The following is an 18,240-nucleotide window of genomic DNA, read 5'->3' on the forward strand; positions in this document are numbered from 1 at the left end:
AAATCTTTCTTGAACCAGAAGTTGTGATTTTATTCCATGCATTATTAAATATTCATATTTATTATGAAGGTTTAAATACAAAGTATGAGGCATCTCGAAACACTCACAGTGGGTGTGCTTATGTTAGGCAATGTTGAAATAGAGCACAAAAACAGTCATTAGGTCTTTTTGATGACCAACCATTCACTTACACATATCCTACTTTAATCTCATTTTGTTCATTCTCCCCACAATCCCATCAATTTCCTCCAGATTCTACCACTAAACCAAGCACTAGGAGTAATTTACCATAGCCATTTAACATACAGGTTATTGGCTTGAGTGAGGAATGTGCAAAGTCCACACATCCAGTATATTGCCGGAGGCCCAGGATCAAACTGTCATCTCTGGCACTATAAGGCAGCAGCTTCACCAGATTTGCCAACTGTCAACTCTTGTCAGCAGACAAGTAGCAGAAAACTAGAGGCAGATCCTTGATTATTTAATTACACCCAGTCTGTATTACAGACCTGTGCCTCCAAACTCTCTCCTGATTTGCAGACCATAAAAATTACTTGAGGAGAGCTGCAGATAGAGCCAGCTATCAGAAAGTGACCTTCTAGAAAAGGAAACCACATTCTACCCAAAAGAGCCACCACATTTCATGTAACTTGTAATCAACTTCAAAGAGCAGTCAACATTATTAAAACCATATAGACAGCTACCGTGATAAGCACAACAATGCAAGGGTGATGGCTGTTCATCAAATCAATGACACTAGATGTCAGCCTAGAGGTTCCTCTCCAAAAACTTGAATTATTTCTCTCAAGTCAAGTGGACACATTTATGATGCAGTTTCAATTTCTTGGCACATTCCAGTTGAGCAACCTCCTGTAGACTGAGACATTGTATAATACTGCAGGAAGTAACTCAATCTAAAATTTAGTTACCCTGTTACACTGCAGCCCCTTGCAAGTTAGACTATGCAATTTTTCTCATGACCTAAACCTCTATTGCAAATTAATCAAATAAAACTTGGGTTAGCTTCAACATTAAAATGCTTTATGAATACTTTGTTAATAAAACTTGTATTGAAAGACTTCAATAGAGATCACAGTCAATGAACGATACAGTCTTGTCACCTGCATTTTAGAAAGTTGTGGAAATATCCTCCATGGATGGAGAAATTAGATTAAAATGGCACAACTTTCTGGCCTGGATGTGTGGGCAGCTTGATTTGCAGAAGACTTAGAATATTCAAGTGTACAAGTGTGAGAATAATTCTTAAAATCAGAAAATGAAATGACAGACTGGAACATTTTGAAAATAATGTAAAATCAGTTTGTGTTTGTTGAGAGTACTTACACTGTTCCTTATTTTTCCTTGGAAAAGACCTCAAGCTTTTATTGAAATATAATAAGAAGAATGAGCCTCCTACTTTTAAACATCTTTTCATTCACATGCTGATGATTAATGAAGTACATTTCTGATGTAGTTACTGTTGCAATGTAGAAGATTTGCACAAGGCGAGGTCCCATATTAATAAGTAAATTACCAGTAATGTTAGCAATTCCAATAATCAATGGACCAGTAATGATGGATATCATCAAGATCACTTGGAGGAACAGTCACAGTAATCTTCAAGTTAGAGCTGTGACATTCTCTGCATTACCTGAGAGATGATTAAATCTAAATTTAAATTCTGATCTAAGAGCTGGAATTAGTCCTGGTGCAGCCTTAGCAAATCCCAACACTGGAATCCCAATCTGAGCTCAGTGAAATTTGTATACTTGAAGCTGCAAGTCATTTATCTAAAGGTAAAATGCTATCACTGAGCTGGTTAAAACCTAACAAGCAGCTCAAAGTTAAGTTGTTCTTTCCATATCTAGATATGACTACAGTTGTATCTTCCAGGTGCAACACTGTAACCTACATACAATTCAAGATGCCAAGTTGGGCTCAGTGTGTGGCACTTTCCCATCTCTTGGGCAGAAGCTTTGGACCAAGTCTCCACCACAGGCCCAAGCACAAAATGTGTGACTAACTTTCAACACTGTAGAATTGAGACATTTCTACAATCTCAAAGCTCTTTCATTCATGGCATTAAACTAGGACGGTACCTGCTCCGTCAAATTGAAGTAAAAGTTACCTTAGCATTATCATGAAGAGGAGGAGGGAAGTTATTCCCTGTGCCAATGTCTGTCCCTCAAAAAGTATTATAAAAACTAATCGTCTGGTCACTGTTTGTGACAATGTGTTCTGAGCAGATTGGTTGCTGCCTTTCCTGTAGTACAAGATTGAATACACTCACTAGCAATAAAGTGCTTGGAAGCCCTAGATCAGGAAATAGCTTCATCAATTCATTGTTTTTTAAAGTAAAAAAAGCAAACTACTATTATTAATTCATCTCGACAAGTACTAACCTGAAAGGCCAATGTTATCCTCTATTATTTGTTCTTCTACAACATCTAGAGAGGTATTGTCCATCATTCTAGAAGAAACATCATCACAATCCAGACTGGAATAGAACAAGTCTGTGTTAGGTACTTGTTCTACTATTACTGCAGGAAACGGGAGAGGATCTTCAAGCTAGGATTTAAAAAAAAGAGACACATTCAATGTAGATAAGTTGAAAGAGACAGAAACCAGAAGCAATTGTTGCTACTGGAAAATTTAGCATGTTCCAACATCACCAATGTACTGGAAATATCAGCACTTCAGTCTTAAAGCAAAATGAAGATTTCAGCAGTTATTCGAAGGAACTCAATTTGAAAAGACAGTGATACTGGACTCCACTCCTTAAGAACAGGCCCTTCTGGCCCATCATGTCTGTACTGATCACAATGCCAAACTAAACTAAATTCTTCCGCCTGCATGTGATGACACTCCTCCAGCCTCTGCAAATTCATGTGTCCATCTAAGAGCCTTCTAACACGTCTATCATATCTGCTTCCAGCACTTCTGGCAGCCCATTCTAAGTACCAACCAACCTCTGGCTGCAAAACCTACCTGTACATCTCCTTTTCCACAGGCAGCGGTGGAGGCCAAGTCTTTATGTACTGTTTATGTACATTTAAGGCAGAAGCTGATAGATTCCTGATTGGTCAGGGCATGAAGGGATACGGGGAGAAGGCAGGAGATGTGGGCTAATAGGAAGATAGGATCAGCCATGATGATGTGGTGGAGCAGACGCAATAGGCCAAATGGCCTAATAATTCTGCTTCTGTGAATTATGGTCTTATCGTCTTATATTTTATGCATTCTGAATTTTAATCTCAGGGCAGAAAAGTTAAATACTTGAGGATGTGCATTTAAGGTGAAAGGAGATGTGCAGGGCAACTTAATCTTTTATGCACAGAACAACAGCAGGTCCCCAGAACAGGCTGTTGGGTAATAAAGGAAGCAGGTGCAATAGTGCTGTTTTAGAAGTGTTTAGATAGACATCTGAAAGTGGAAGGAATGGAGGGAAATAGATTACGTGCAGGCAGAAGAGATTTAGTTTAATTTGGCTTCGTGTTCAGAGCTGACATCTTGGACCCAAATCCTGTATTGTACTGTTCTAAGTTTTATGCCTAATATTATTAGTTGTCTTACATCTTGTTTGCTTGATTACTTTGGAATACTCAAAGCTGACCTGCCTGCCTTGACATCAAGTTTCAAGTCATCAGAGCCTTATTGTGAACAATAAACATTAATGCACAAAAGCCTGCGGAATTAATGTCTGGCTTCATATGCACAAAAAAAGAAAGCAAATTTGTTTTAATACAGTATACTAAATCTCAGGATCTAAAATTCTGAACAGACTTCCTTGAAGCAGTTGTAGCCAGTGCAGTCAGTGGGTCAAATAATGACAGACAAATCGTGAGATGTTATCCCATCGACTTGTGTGCTATATATTGAACAGCAGCTGCTCAGTACTCTCCTACAGTGCCACAGTGCCTCACTCTGGCTCAATCATGCCAAAAGATTTCATTTGTCAAGTTGAAGACATATTTAAAAGTAATTAGCTTCATTGTTGTTTTAATAGTTGCCAAGAGAAGGATCAGAGTAGAAAGATTTATGTGACAAACATCAACTACACAAGAGGTCATTTAAAAAAAAAATCTATTTAGTCTAAGCATTTATGTTTCAAAAAGTATGAAGGATTGTCCAGAAGGTTGCTAACATTCCAGAACCACTGTCTGCCTGCAGCTCTACGTAAAGGACTGGGCAAGAGGGACAAAAACCAGTTCCATTAAATGAGGATGTATATTGCGGAATATGGGAATACAAAACAAAACAATATGGATTCAGTGACAAAAGCAACACACACAAAATGCTGGAGGAACTGACAAAATTATTCTTTCTGCTCTGTTACCATTCTATAAATCTATGATTCAGTGAAGCGTGAGTTGGCTGTGGCTGGTTGGGGAGAAAAGTATAACAAATATTGGTTAACAGTTAATGTACTAATATGTGGCATATGAGTCTTTAAGGCCAAAGAGACATTTGGACCATCTTCTTACCTGCCTGTTACTTCCCTGTGGGCCTCTTCCTGTTTCCCTTTCTCCTGTTCCACCCTTCTCTCCTATAAGATTCTTTCTTCTTCAGCCTTTGACCTTTCGCACCCACCTGACTTCACCTATTACCTTCCAGCTAGCCTTCTTCCCCTCCCCCCAACTTTTTATACTAGCATCTTGCCCCTTTCATCTCAGTGCTGAAGAAGGGTCAGGTCCCAAAACGTAGACTACCTATTTTTTCCATAGATGCTGCCTGACCTGCTGAGTTCCTCCAGCATTTTGCATGTGTTGCTTTGGTCCATCTTGCCTCATTTGTTAATAACCCACCTCAGAAAGTGATAAATCCATGGCTAATCATTTAAAGAAAGTTTTAAATCGGAGGAAGCTACTTATAAAGCTGCTGAAAGAGCACTGAGACTCAGGATTGCAAATGGTTTCACACCAATAAGATGTTAAGAAATAGGCAAGTAAATTACAAGAAACACAAAGTTCTGTAGATATATGAAAAAGAAAAGATTAGCACAAATTAATATGGATTCTTAATAGCCTGAGAGAGAAAAGTATTCAGCAGAATAAGGAAATGGAAAGATATATTTTGTGGGTCTTTACAGAAAGACCAGAGAAACTGAAAGAAGTTAACATTAGTTTAAAGAAAAACTAAGAAATTAGTGAGATGGAGTGCTGGCGATTGAATCTTACTTGGTGAGTAGTTTCAAACAGAGGTGATCTCAGATGCAATAGTTGTAGCTGGGTAGCACGGTGCTGGGGCGTGGAGAGAGCAGATCAAGTCATTGCTCTCTGAAGGGAAGTGGGTAACTCATGAAAATAAGGAAAGAGTTAGGCTTCAGGATTAAGTGGATATGATATTTAAAATAAAAGACAAACTATTGGAGGAACTCAGCAGATTAAGTACTATATATGGAGGCAAAAGAATAATCAACCTTTCAGGTTGACACCCTAATTCAGGATCTCAAGCTGAAACATCTGTCTGCCTCAAGAGATGCTGGGCGATCCACTGATTCCTCCAGCAGTATGTCTTTTGTTTCAGATTACAGCATCTAAACGTTTCTCCGATTTTTAAAGTGCCAGGCTCAGCAAAATGGGCCAAATGGCCTTCTCATATGCCATTGAATTTACTGATTCAATAAACTACAATATAAAAGTGTTTGGGGTACATTGGAACCCTATAAATGGACCAAAATGAAAATGCACTCTAGTTTTAAAGTCCTGAGAAAGAGTCTCAGCCCGAAACGCTGACAGTTTATTCTTTTTCATAGATGCTTCTTGACCTGCTGAGTTCCTCCAGTGTTTTGTGTGTGTGTTGCTTTAGTTTTAAACCTTTCTTTTGAATAATACATAAATCATCAGTAGTGAGGGGCCTCTTACTCAGCATCATGTTCATACTGCTTTTGCAGTGTGTAATTTTAAAATATAGAGCAGCTAACCACATCCACAGAGAAAATTATTAGCAGATAGTAGCTCAGATGCTATATCGTTAAACCAGGCAATTACCACCCATGCAATCTACTTCTCTGTTCACCAGGGAACGTGAAACGTGGCAAGTAATATTCAGCAGGCAATAACGTTGCCGACAAAAGACAGCCTAATCACCCCCCTAGACATTCAACAACATTATTAAAACCTTCCACTCTCAACCAGAGTCTTGGTTGGACTAGCCACAGAACGAACATGGCCACAAAAGCAGGTCACAGGCTGAGTCATGCAGCCTAACTTTCCAGAGCATCCCCAGCCTATACAATACATAAAAATAAAACATGATGAAATACATTCCACTACCTGGATCAATGCAGCTACAACAATGGTAACATCAGGTACACTCAAACCCTGTATAACGCTACGCTGCATAGCACTGATTTGTTACAATACAGTTATTCAATTCTTTATTGAAATTTTTTAAAAGGACAAATTTCATTTTAAACAACACTTAAAATTTCTCAGGAGTGGCTGGCATTACAGCCAGTCAGGCAATGAGAGTACTTTACATATGCCCTGAGCCACTCGCAGCCAATCATGTATTAGTTCACTCTCTGCCTCCCCCACGTGTGTAAGCATTCTAGCTTCCTCACCAATTTATTCCAATTAATATTTGCAAAATGGCCTGCAACTTCCAGTGAGGGTAGTACATCTAAGATATCTAGGAAAAGCACTAGTATGGATGTGAAACTGCAAGCAATGGGGTGTTTGGAAGCTGGTGAGCGATAGTTGATATAAAAAAAATGCAGACAAGAAAAAAGCTTCTGCAATGATGACCTCAAAGTTATTAAAAATGAAGATGACTTGTTCAAGGAGCCACTTGCTTGAAAAAAATGGAAAATAGAACTAAATATACTGCATGTGTGAATGACCAACCAGAATGAAACATGTCCCTAAGCCAGCTGATAACAATGGAAAGAAGCATCTTCAATCATATTCACGAAGAAGAACATACGTTGGTACATTCACAGCCAGCAGAGGCTGGTTTGATAGATTTAAACAGCGCAGTAACCTCCATCGCATACGTATCTCTGGTGAAGCAGCCACTGCAGACAGCAATGCAGCTCAGGATTTTCCTGCAACACTGAAGGCCATAATCAAAAAGGATGATTAGCCTCCTGAGCTTGTCTTCAGTGCAGATGAAAAAGGCCTATTTTGAAAAGAATGCATTCTCGTACTTTCACCTCCTGAGAAGAGAAACATGCATCTGAGTTCAAGGCTGCAAAGGACCAGTTAACTCGGTTGCTAGGAGGCAATGCTAAAGGTGACTTTAAGTTAAAGCCTATGACAGTGTATCACTCTGAAACACCACGAGCAATGAAAGTCATTTTAAAGTCAAGTCTACCAGTGATTTGGAAATCAAACAAGAAAGCCTAAGTGATGATTAATGTTTTCTAAAATTGGTTTGTTTTTGTCCAGCAATGAAGTGGTATTGTGAGGAGCATGACCTTGAATCTAAAGCATTGTTGTTGCTTGATAATGTCCCAGGCCACCCTGAGCATCTTGACACGTTTTGGACCTGTATTCCTGTAGAAGTGGTTTACCTTCCACCCAACACCACCACATTAGTCCAACCAATGGATCAAAGAGTAATATCGAATTTAAAGCCTATTACCTTTGTCACACATTCAAACAACCTATAGAGGAAACAAAAGATCAAGACAAACAATCCATCAGACAATTTTGGAAAAACTACAACATCATGAAAGCTATAAACAATATCAGAGCAGCCTGGGATGAATAACTTTAAACTGCATGACTGGAGTGCGGAAGAAGCTATGGGCAAAAGCGTGCAATGGTATCCTAGGATTTCATGCAGAACTTTGTTGAACTGTCCGACATAGCAGGATTAGATGGTGTTAATAATGGTGATATCGAAGAGTTGCTGCATTTTCGTTGTGAGGGTCTTAATAACGAAGAGCTTCAAGAATTGGCAGAGCAACACATCCTGAGTGAATCTGAGGACACGGATGGAGAAGAGGAAACACCAGCAAGAAACCTTGCCACAAAATTCCTCAACACCAGCACCACCAAATCACGGACCAGTTCATCGATAATGACCCTGACTGGGAGCAAAGCAATAAGGCAAAGAGAGCTGCTCTTGATATGATTTCCTGCTACCAGGAACTGCTTCATGAGAGGAAACTTATAAAAGGCAGTCAAATCTTGATGCCTACTTGAAGAAGAAGCCAAAGTTAGAGGAGAACCTACAGCCTGGGCCCTAAGATGTAACCAACACCTGCGTCCCTCCACTGCTGTTGCGATGAGTTGCTGCTCCACTGATGCACAGGTTAGGCCTATCTGCATGTTTGTTACTCCACAAATTACTGTGTATACATAAAATTGCATATATCTTGGGTTTGATTTTTTTTAAATCATTACATGTTTACGTAATGTTATAAGGACTCTGCAGAGCACTGATTTACATGGCGCTCCACCTCCCAGGAATCTATCTTTAGCATTATGCAGGTTCTGAGTATACAGAACCGCCAACTTGACGGGCCCCTCATAACTGAACCAGACATTCACTCCTCATTCTCCCAGAAAAGAATGGCACATATGTGCACGGTCAGTAAAATGTACTTCACCAACAGCACTATCCAGCTACTGCCTAGAAGCAAGATTTCAGTGGGTGCTTGTGGATATCATGCAGGTCCCCATTTTGACCTATCTCAGATATTCCTTTCATTCATCCCCAGTTTCACTGCAACTTGAAACTTGTTATAACTCTTATCCAGTTCTGACAAAGTGTCTTTGACCAGCAATGTTGTCTGGCTCCCTTTCTGCCAACGCTATCTGCTTTGCAATGTGCTTCCGACCAATCTTTTTTCTTTCAGATTTCCAGTATCACTGCTTTTTTTTGGCTACATTACCTTCATGTTTTCCTTCTAATTTACAATCCGCTAGAACTCCCGACAAAATCAGAAGTCTTGGATCTCATGCAAGGGTTGACTGGTGCAGGATATGAGAAGCAGTGAGAAGGCATGCTTTGGGGAGTCCCAACAAAGCTCTAACCCACTATGGAACTATACGGTATGTATGACGGTATAGCGTAGTGGTAGACAGAACACCCCCAACACCCAACACCTGAATCCGTGAGCAATCCCAGATTCTCAAAGCAAAAGTACGGGAGTTACTTCACTCTCAATGTCAACAGTTCTAAACAACCATCATAATTTCCATATTTTATATTTTCTTATGACATCTAAAGAAGCCATTCCACCCTTCAGGTACAAGAATGGGAAAAGTTTAGAGGAATACAAGCCTAACACAGAGTAATGGGATAAGCTCAGGTAGACATCTTGGTCATCATGGACTAGTTGGGCAAAGGACCTGTTTCTATAATGAATAACTCTCTCAGTTTGCTTCAGTAGTCCTATGTGTGCAAAATCTTAGCCTATTGATGGTATTTTAAATTGAAATGTTTAGCTTTTGATTGTCCATATTTCCTATTTTTAAGACAGTAAATGTTTTTATGGTGGAATATGGGTTGTAAAAGTATGTGGAAGGCTGATGTGTTGCTAAAATGCTGATGACAGCACATCACCTATGGATACTCAGCAATTAACAGCACTGATTTAGATAGATGCCTTGATACTACTGCAAGGAAAGCACATATCCCCACCATCTATTCCAGCAGACTCGGGAGGAAAGCCATCAGCATAACCAGAGACACCACACACCCCGGCCACTCCCCGTTTGACCCACTGCTGTCCAGCAAAAGGTTCAGGACACTAAAAGCCAGAACAAATAGACGGAGGAACAGCTTCTACCCCAGAGCTGTGGCCCCCATCACACCACTCCGACAGAACAATGACTGAAACACATGCACACACAAGGACTCAAATACTTGCAGTAACAGCACTTTGTGCATCACTGTGATATTCTGGTGCTGCTGCAAATTATTTTCTGCTACTTATCTATTTAATACTGTTTTTCTATTACTGCCTTGTTTTTATCTACCGCTTTATTTAATTACCTGAGTGGAAGCCAAACAGAGTTTCATTGTACCTATGTATAAAGACAATAAAGATCATTCATTCATTCATAACTATCAGTACCTTCTGTCAAAATGTTAATTCATCTGAGTTTCTGTCTTTCTTTTTCACCTGGTCAATACAGCCAAAGGATGGGAAAAATTCTGCTTAAAATTTTATATATAACCTGCTGCAGAGGGAGCATGGAGAAGAGTCTGTCGAATTGCGCAAGGAGCAAGATTATCTGGTGACCTTATCAATTTTCTCTAGTCCATTTGAAATTGTCAGGTAGAAAGAAGCAAGTAAGAAGAACAACAACAAGAAGCACAGTGACTCACTCAGCTCAATAATGAGGATGATGAATCAGGGTTTAAGTTCAAGTCCAACTAAATGTTAGATAGGGATACATTTGGACAGCAGACAGAAACAAAAGGTTTGGCAAACTATTATGCACTTAAGAAACTCTATAATGCACTTGAGCTAAGCCTCACCAGCAAAGTGTGGGCAAACATTAAAACTTTCATCCCTCAAGCACCAGTTTCATAGTCAAATTGATATTAACTGTTAGTACAGAACCCTGTGAAGTTTCTCACTCTATTTGAGTGGTATTTAGCTTGACTTTGCAGTGTCTCTTCTTCCTGCCTAGAGTGGCAGAACTGCCTTCCCTTAAGCAGCTGCTCCAGTGCTTGATTGGTCAGACTAATCCATCTGCATTACCTTTACTGTGGTGCTGTGACACTTCCAACTAACACAGGTGCACAGACATGAGGTGAGCTGTGTGCAGCACAGGAGATTTGATTTGATGTCATACCCATGGGCATTGGAAAATGAGCATCTATTTTGTTGATGCAAGTAGCTATTTAAATTACTATTTGCATCAGTCCAGTATCGTGGCATCACTAGGGGTGGTGAGAATGGAAATATGATATTTAGCTGTCATATTCAAATGTTTGCTGCACAGAGATGTGTAACACAGTGAACTTAACATCATCGATGAACATTTAAAGATGGAAATAACTGGGTGCGACCAATATCTCCGAAGGGCAGTAAAGGAAAATAATAATCTCTAAAATGAAACGTGCCATAATGTTCGACTGAACGCTTAAGAAATAGGCTAGGATTGTACAGCAATAAAGTAATCAGCATTTAATATGAAATGAGGGATAAACTCAATCTCATAACACTACCATGGTAACAGCTTTGGCGCATCTGGGTGCAGTTGCTCACTCTGCAATCTTCTCCCGATAGCATTTATTGCTCATTTGTAAATAGAGTTCACAGAATTGCAACATCATTGGCAAATGATGGAAGATTTTAAATGAGCCTGCTCGCTCACTGCCTTTTAAAATAAGGGAGGAGAATCTTAACACCATGATGCTTAATTCTGAGTGTTAGAGGAAGTGAAAATTTATTTGAAATCTAGTGAAGAACAATTGTTAAAAAGTAGGCATGCTATGACTGAGTTTGCATAATAGACAATAAGTAGGTGCAGGAGTAGGCCATTCGGCCCTTCTAGCCAGCACCGCCATTCACTGTGATCATGGCTGATCATACACAATCAGTACCCCGTTCCTGCCCTCTCCCCATATCCCTTAACCCCGCTATCTATAAGAGCTCTATCTAACTCTCTCTTGAATGCATCCAGAGACTTGGCCTCCACTGCCTTCTGGGGCAGAGCATTCCACATATCCACCACTCTCTGGGTGAAAAAGTTTTTCCGCATCTCTGTTCTAAATGGCCTACCCCTTATTCTTAAACTGTGGCCTCCAGTTCTGGACTCACCCATCAGCGGGAAAATGCTTCCTGCCTCCAGTGTGTCCAATCCCTTAATAATCTTATATGTTTCAATCAGATCCCCTCTCATCCTTCTAAATTCCAGTGTACACAAGCCCAGTCGCTCCAATCTTTCAACATATGACAGTCCCGCCATTCCGGAAATTAACCTTGTGAACCGACACTGCACTCCCTCAATAGCAAGAATGTCCTTCCTCAAATTTGGAGACCAAAACTGCACACAATACTCCAGGTGGGGTCTCACCAGGGCCCTGTACAGCTGCAGAAGGACCTCTTTACTCCTATACTCAATTCCTCTTGTTATAAAGGCCAGCATGCCATTAGCTTTCTTCACTGCCTGCTGTACCTGCATGCTTGCTTTCATTGACTGATGTACAAGAATGCCTAGATCTCGTTGTACTTCCCCTTTTCCTACCTTGACTCCATTTAGATAGTAATCTGCCTTCCTGTTCTTGCCACCAAAGTGGATAACCTCACATTTATCCACATTAAACTGCATCTGCCATACATTTGCCCACTCACCCAACCTGTCCAAGTCACCCTGCATTCTCATAACATCTTCCTGACATTTCACACTGCCACCCAGCTTTGTGTCATCAGCAAATTTGCTAATGTTACTTTTAATCCCTTCATCTAAATCATTAATGTATATTGTAAACAGCTGTGGTCCCAGCACCGAACCTTGCGGTACCCCACTGGGAACAGCCTGCCTTTCCGAATGGAACCCGTTAATCACTACTCTTTGTTTGCTGTCAGCCAGCCAATTTTCAATCCATGTCAGTACTCTGCCCCCAATACCATGTGCCCTAATTTTGCCCACTAATCTCCTATGTGAGACTTTATTAAAAGCTTTCTGGAAGTCCAGGTACACTACATCCACTGGCTCTCCCTTGTCCATTTTCATAGTTACATCCTCAAAAAACTCCAGAAGATTAGTCAAGCATGATTTTCCGTTCATAAATCCATGCTGACTCCGACTGATCCTTCTACTGCTATCCAAATGTGTCATAATTTCCTCTTTTATAATTGACTCCAGCATCTTTCCCACCACTGACGTCAGGCTAACCGGTCTATAATTCCCTGTTTTCTCTCTCCCTCCTTTCTTGAAAAGTGGGACAACATTAGCCACCCTCCAGTCAGCAGGAACTGTTCCTGAATCTATAGAACATTGGAAAATGATTACCAATGCATCCACGATTTCTAGAGCCACCTCTTTAAGTACCCTGGGATGCAGACCATCAGGTCCCGGGGACTTATCAGCCTTCAGACTCAACAGTCTATCCAACACCATTTCTTGCCTAATATAAATTTCCTTCAGTTCATCCTTTACCCTAGCTCCTTTGGCCACTATTACATCTGGGAGATTGTTTGTGTCTTCCCTAGTGAAGACAGATCCAAAGTACCTGTTCAACTCATCTGCCATTTCCTTGTTCCCCATAATAAATTCACCCGTTTCTGTCTTCAATAGCCCAATTTTGGTCTTAACTATTTTTTTGCTATTCACATACCTAAAGAAGTTTTTACTATCCTCCTTTATATTCTTGGCTAGTTTACCTTTGTACCTCATTTTTTCTTGGCGTATTGCCTTTTTTGTTATCTTCTGTTGCTCTTTAAAAGCTTCCCAGTCCTCTGGTTTCCCGCTCATCTTTGCTATGTTATACTTCTCATTTATTTTTATACTGCCCTTTACTTCCCTCGTCAGCCACGGCCGCCCCATACTCCCCTTAGGATCTTTCTTCCTCTTTGGAATGAACCGATCCTGCACCTTCCGCATTATTCCCAGAAATACCTGCCATTTTTGTTCCACTGTCTTCCCTGCTAGGGTATTGTTCCATTGAACTTTGGCCAGCTCCTCCCTCCTAGCTCCATAGTTCCCTTTGTTCAACTGTAATACTGACACATCCGATTTTCCCTTCTCCTTCTCAAATTGTAGGTTAAAACTTATCATATTATGATAACTACCTCCTAATGGTTCCTTTACCTCGAGGTCCCTGATCAAATCCGGTTCATTGCACAACACTAAATCTAGAATTGCCTTCTCCCTGGTAGGCTCCAGTACAAGCTGTTCTAAGAATCCATCTCGGAGGCAATCCACAAACTCCCTTTCTTGGGGTCCAGTACCATTCTGATTCTCCCAGTCTACCTGCATGTTGAAATCCCCCATGACAACTGTATCATTACCTTTGCGACATGCCAATTTTAACTCTTCATTCAACTTACATCCTACATCCATATTGCTGTTTGGGGGCCTGTAGATAACTCCCATTAGGGTCTTACTACCCTTCGAATTTCTCAGTTCTATCCATCCTGACTCTACATCCCCTGATTCTATGTCCCCCCTCACAAGGGACTGAATATCATTCCTCACCAACAGAGCCACCCCACCCCCTCTGCCAGTCAGTCTGTCCTTTCGATAAGATGTATATCCTTGAATATTCATTTCCCAGGCCCTGTCCGCTTGAAGCCATGTCTCAGTTATTCCCACAGTTATTCTAGCTGACAGCTAATTTTTTTACTGGAACTCAGAATGGAAGCGAGAGTGAGTGTTGGGGGTTGCCTATTTGATGAAAGAAAATTTAGAAAATATTAAGTAACATGAATTGACCTTGATAGCAATCACCAAGGGGCCAAGCAGATAACTAGCAACAAAATATGCATCACTTTAACCTTTTTGTGGTGCAGTCAGAGCCTAAGTTGATAGGGAAACCTATAGTTTTCCAGTCATTTTTGGAAGTATACAGAGTACAGATGTTACCGGTAAAACTAGCATATATTGCTGATCTCTACTTAAATCTGAAACAATACATTACCTCCTGTATGAGGAGGATATTCTTTGCATTGCAGTTAGCTCGAAGGTCGAGTGATGGTAAAGAAATGGCACAAAATCTCTGAATCACAATGATGCACAATTAGATGGGGAACTTGGAGGCCCCATTGGTCTTGTATTCTATTAGTTGAGTGATTCAGTATTATCAGGTGCAAGTTAAACTTTAAGCTTGTGAGACATACCTGCTGCACATCATCCATTCCATTGCTAGCAAATTCAAACACAAGCTCGGTGTGTTGGACTGCAGCAGCCATAATTCACTGAGAAAGAGTTCCAAGATATCTCCAGAACCAGGTAAAAGACACTCCCAATGAATTCTAAGAAGTGATGGCAGTTCAGTGCTCCAGGAGGTGGTTAGCACGAAGAACTATATCAGTCTTGTCAGCCTTAATGAGCTTGTTGAAAGGAAGACGTGTCAGGATGAGTAACTTTGAATCAAAGTTGCATGTGTGCCAGGCGGGGAAACTTCTTTTGTCACGAGGTGAAATTATAATCTTGTGGAAGAGAAATATTCCAGCAACATTGTGTAATGGACCTGAAAAAAGCAAAGGTTCAATTTAGCTGAGAAGGAATGGTCATGAAATGATTAAAACAAAGACTGACATTAAATTTAACATGACAGCTAATGATGACCAGACTATAGGACAGGAGTCTTATGGTCTGTATGAGTCATGACATATTGAATACATTGCACCTAGTGACTTTTCCCAACATTAGACAATATTCGCAACATACTCCGGTGCCTCACTGGGGCATCGGGTGGCAATCTTGCCATTTCTTTAGAGTTTGTTTGTTTTACAAGGTTGAGTTGCTAGCTCAACGCTCAACCCAGCATGGATGGAAAGCGTGCAAGTAGCCAACCAGATTCGAACCCAGGACCACTCGCCTCGAAGTCTGGTGCAGAGGTCAGTACACCACTGGCCAGCTAACACTATAGATATAACCGAAAAAAAGATGCAGTCCAAAGATCAAAATGATATAATGGTTTGCTTATCAATAGTTGTAGAGTCAAAGACCCATTGAACACTACAGCACAGAAACAGGCCCTTCAGCTCATCTAGTCCATGCTAAACTATTAATCTGCCTAGTCCCGCTGACCTGCACTCAGACCACAGCCATCCACACCTCGCGCATTCATGTACCTATCCAAATTTCTCTTACATGTTGAAATCAAAGCCACAGCTTATTCCATACACTCACCTTCCTCCAAGTGAAGAGGTCCCCCTTAGTTTCCCCTTAAATGTTTCACCTTTGACCTTAAACCCATGGCCTCTGATTGCAGTCACATCCAGCCACAGTGGAAAAAGCCAGCTTGCATTTTACCCTATGTATACCCCTTATAATCTTGTATATCTCTATCAAATCTCCCCTCAATCTTCCACATTTTAGGGAATAAAGTCTTAACCTATTTAGTCTATGTGCCGGACTGGCTGTTGTGCAATGATCTGGAGGTGATAAGAGAGTTTAAGGTTAAGGGACCCTTAGGGAACAGTGATCATGATATGATTGAGTTCACGTTGCTAGTTGAAAGGGATAAAGTAAAATCCAACGTGTCAGTATTTCAGTGGAATAAAGTAAATTATAATGGCATGAGAGGGGAACTGGCCGAGGTTGACAGGAAAGGGGCATTTGCAGAAAAAACAGCAGAGCAGCAATGGCAAAAATTCTACAAAAATTAGGTAAGTGCAAGACAGATATATTAAAAATAAGAAGAAATTTTCAAAGGGAAGAAGGACACTACCGTGACCGACAAGTGAAGTCAGAGCCAAAGTAAAAGCAAAAGTGAGTGCATACAAGGAAGCCAGAGCTAGTGGGCAGATAAAAGATTGGGGAGCTTTTAAAAACTTGCAAAAGGAAACTAAGGTCATCTGGAAGGAAAAGATGAATTATGAGAAGAAGCTGACGACTAATATTGATGAAGATACTAAAAGCTTTTTTAAGTATATAAGGGTAAAAGAGAGTTGAGGGTAGATATAGGACCAATGCAAAATGACGCTGGAGATATTGTAATGAGTGATGCAGAGATAGCAGAGGAACTGAATGCATATTTTATATCAGTCTTCACAGTGGAAGATAACTGCAGTGCACTGGACATTCAAGAGTGTCAGGGAAGTGAAGTATGTGCAGTGAAAATTACGACTGAGAAGGTGCTCAGGAAGCTAAATGGTCTGAGGGTGGATAAATCTCCTGGACCTGATGGAATGCACCCTCTGGTTCTAAAGGAAGTAGCTAGACAGATTGCAGAGGCATTAACAATGATTGTTCAAGAATCGGTAGATTCCGGCATTGTACCAGATGACTAGAAAATTGCAAATGTTACCCTGCTATTTAAGAAGGGTGGGAGGCAGCAGAAAGGAAACTATAGACCTGTTAGCCTGACATCAGTGGTTTGGAAATTGATGGAATCGATTGTTAGGGATGAGATTACGGAATACCTGGAGGCACGTGACAAGATAGGCCAAAGCCAGCACGGCTTCCTGACAGAAAAACCCTGCCTGACCAACCTACTGCAATTCTTTGAGGAAATTACAAGCAGGGTAGACAAAGGAGATGCAGTAAATGTGTGTACTTGGATTTTTAGAAGGCCTATGACAAGGTGCCACACATGAGGCTGCTCAGCAAGTTAAGAGCCCATGGAAGTTACTGTGAAGTTACTAGCATGGGTGGAACATTGGCTGATCAGCAGAAAACAGAGAATGAGAATAAAGGGATCCTATTCTGGTTGGCTGCTGGTTACCAGTGGAGTTCCACAGGAATTGGTGTTGGAACCGCTGCTTTTTACAATGCATGTCAATGATTTGGACTATGGTATTAATGGACTTGTGGCTAAATTTTCCAATGATACAAATATAGGTGGAGGAGCGGGTAGTGTTGAGGAAACAGAGAGCCTGCAGAGAGACTTAGATAGTTTAGGGGAATGGGCAAAGAAGTAGCAAACGAAATACAATGTATGGTCATGCACTGTGATGGAAGAAATAAACGAGCAGATTATTGTTGAGATAGGGAGAGAATTCAAAGTGCAGAGATGCAAAGGGACTTGTGAGTCCTTGTGCAAGATACCCTAAAGGTTAAACTCCAGGTTGAGTCAGTTGTGAAGAAGGCAAATGCAATGTTGGCATTCATTTCTAGAGGTGTAGAGTATAAGAGCTGGGCTGTGATGTTGAGGCTCTATAAGGCACTCATGAGACCACACTTGGAGTATTGTGTGCAGTTTTGGGCTCCTTATTTTAGAAAGGATATACTAACATTGGAGAGTGTTCAGAGAAGATTCACAAGAATGATTCCAGGAATGAAATGTTTACAGTATAAGGAACGTTTGGCAGCTCTTGGGCTGTATTCCCTGGAGTTCAGGAGAATGTTAAAAGGCCTAAACAGATTAGATATGGCAAAGTTATTTCCCATGGTAGGGGATTCTTGGACAAGCGTAGGGACTTCAGGATTGAAGGACGTTGACTATCCCTAATCAGTCACTGACTATCCAAATACTCATATATCTGATCCCGTAGAATACCTTCCAATAACTTTCCCACTAATGTCAGGATCACCGGCCTATAATTCCCTGGCTCATTCCTAAAGCCATTCTTAAACATGGAACTACATTAGCTACCCTCCAATCCTCTGGCACTTCACCCATGCCTAAGGATATTTTAAATAGCTCTGCTAGGGCCCC

At 40.7% G+C, this 18,240-nt stretch overlaps 1 protein-coding gene across 6 annotated transcripts in view; it reads right to left on the minus strand.

Moving 5' to 3' along the window:
• The window catches only part of elf1 (E74-like ETS transcription factor 1), a 291,232-nt gene that overhangs the window by 59,108 nt on the left and 213,884 nt on the right, over positions 1–18,240 (minus strand). For all 6 annotated transcript variants that reach the window (XM_073058425.1, XM_073058424.1, XM_073058427.1 and 3 more), the window contains 2 exons: positions 14,753–15,105; positions 2,403–2,568 (listed from right to left, as the gene is read on the minus strand). In XM_073058425.1, the coding sequence (XP_072914526.1) occupies positions 2,403–2,568; positions 14,753–14,824 (238 nt within the window). In that variant the 5' untranslated portion in view covers positions 14,825–15,105. The remainder of the gene's footprint in view (positions 1–2,402; positions 2,569–14,752; positions 15,106–18,240) is intronic.

The sequence above is a fragment of the Hemitrygon akajei genome, chromosome 10, assembly GCF_048418815.1.
Source record: "Hemitrygon akajei chromosome 10, sHemAka1.3, whole genome shotgun sequence".
Taxonomy (NCBI): domain Eukaryota; kingdom Metazoa; phylum Chordata; class Chondrichthyes; order Myliobatiformes; family Dasyatidae; genus Hemitrygon; species Hemitrygon akajei.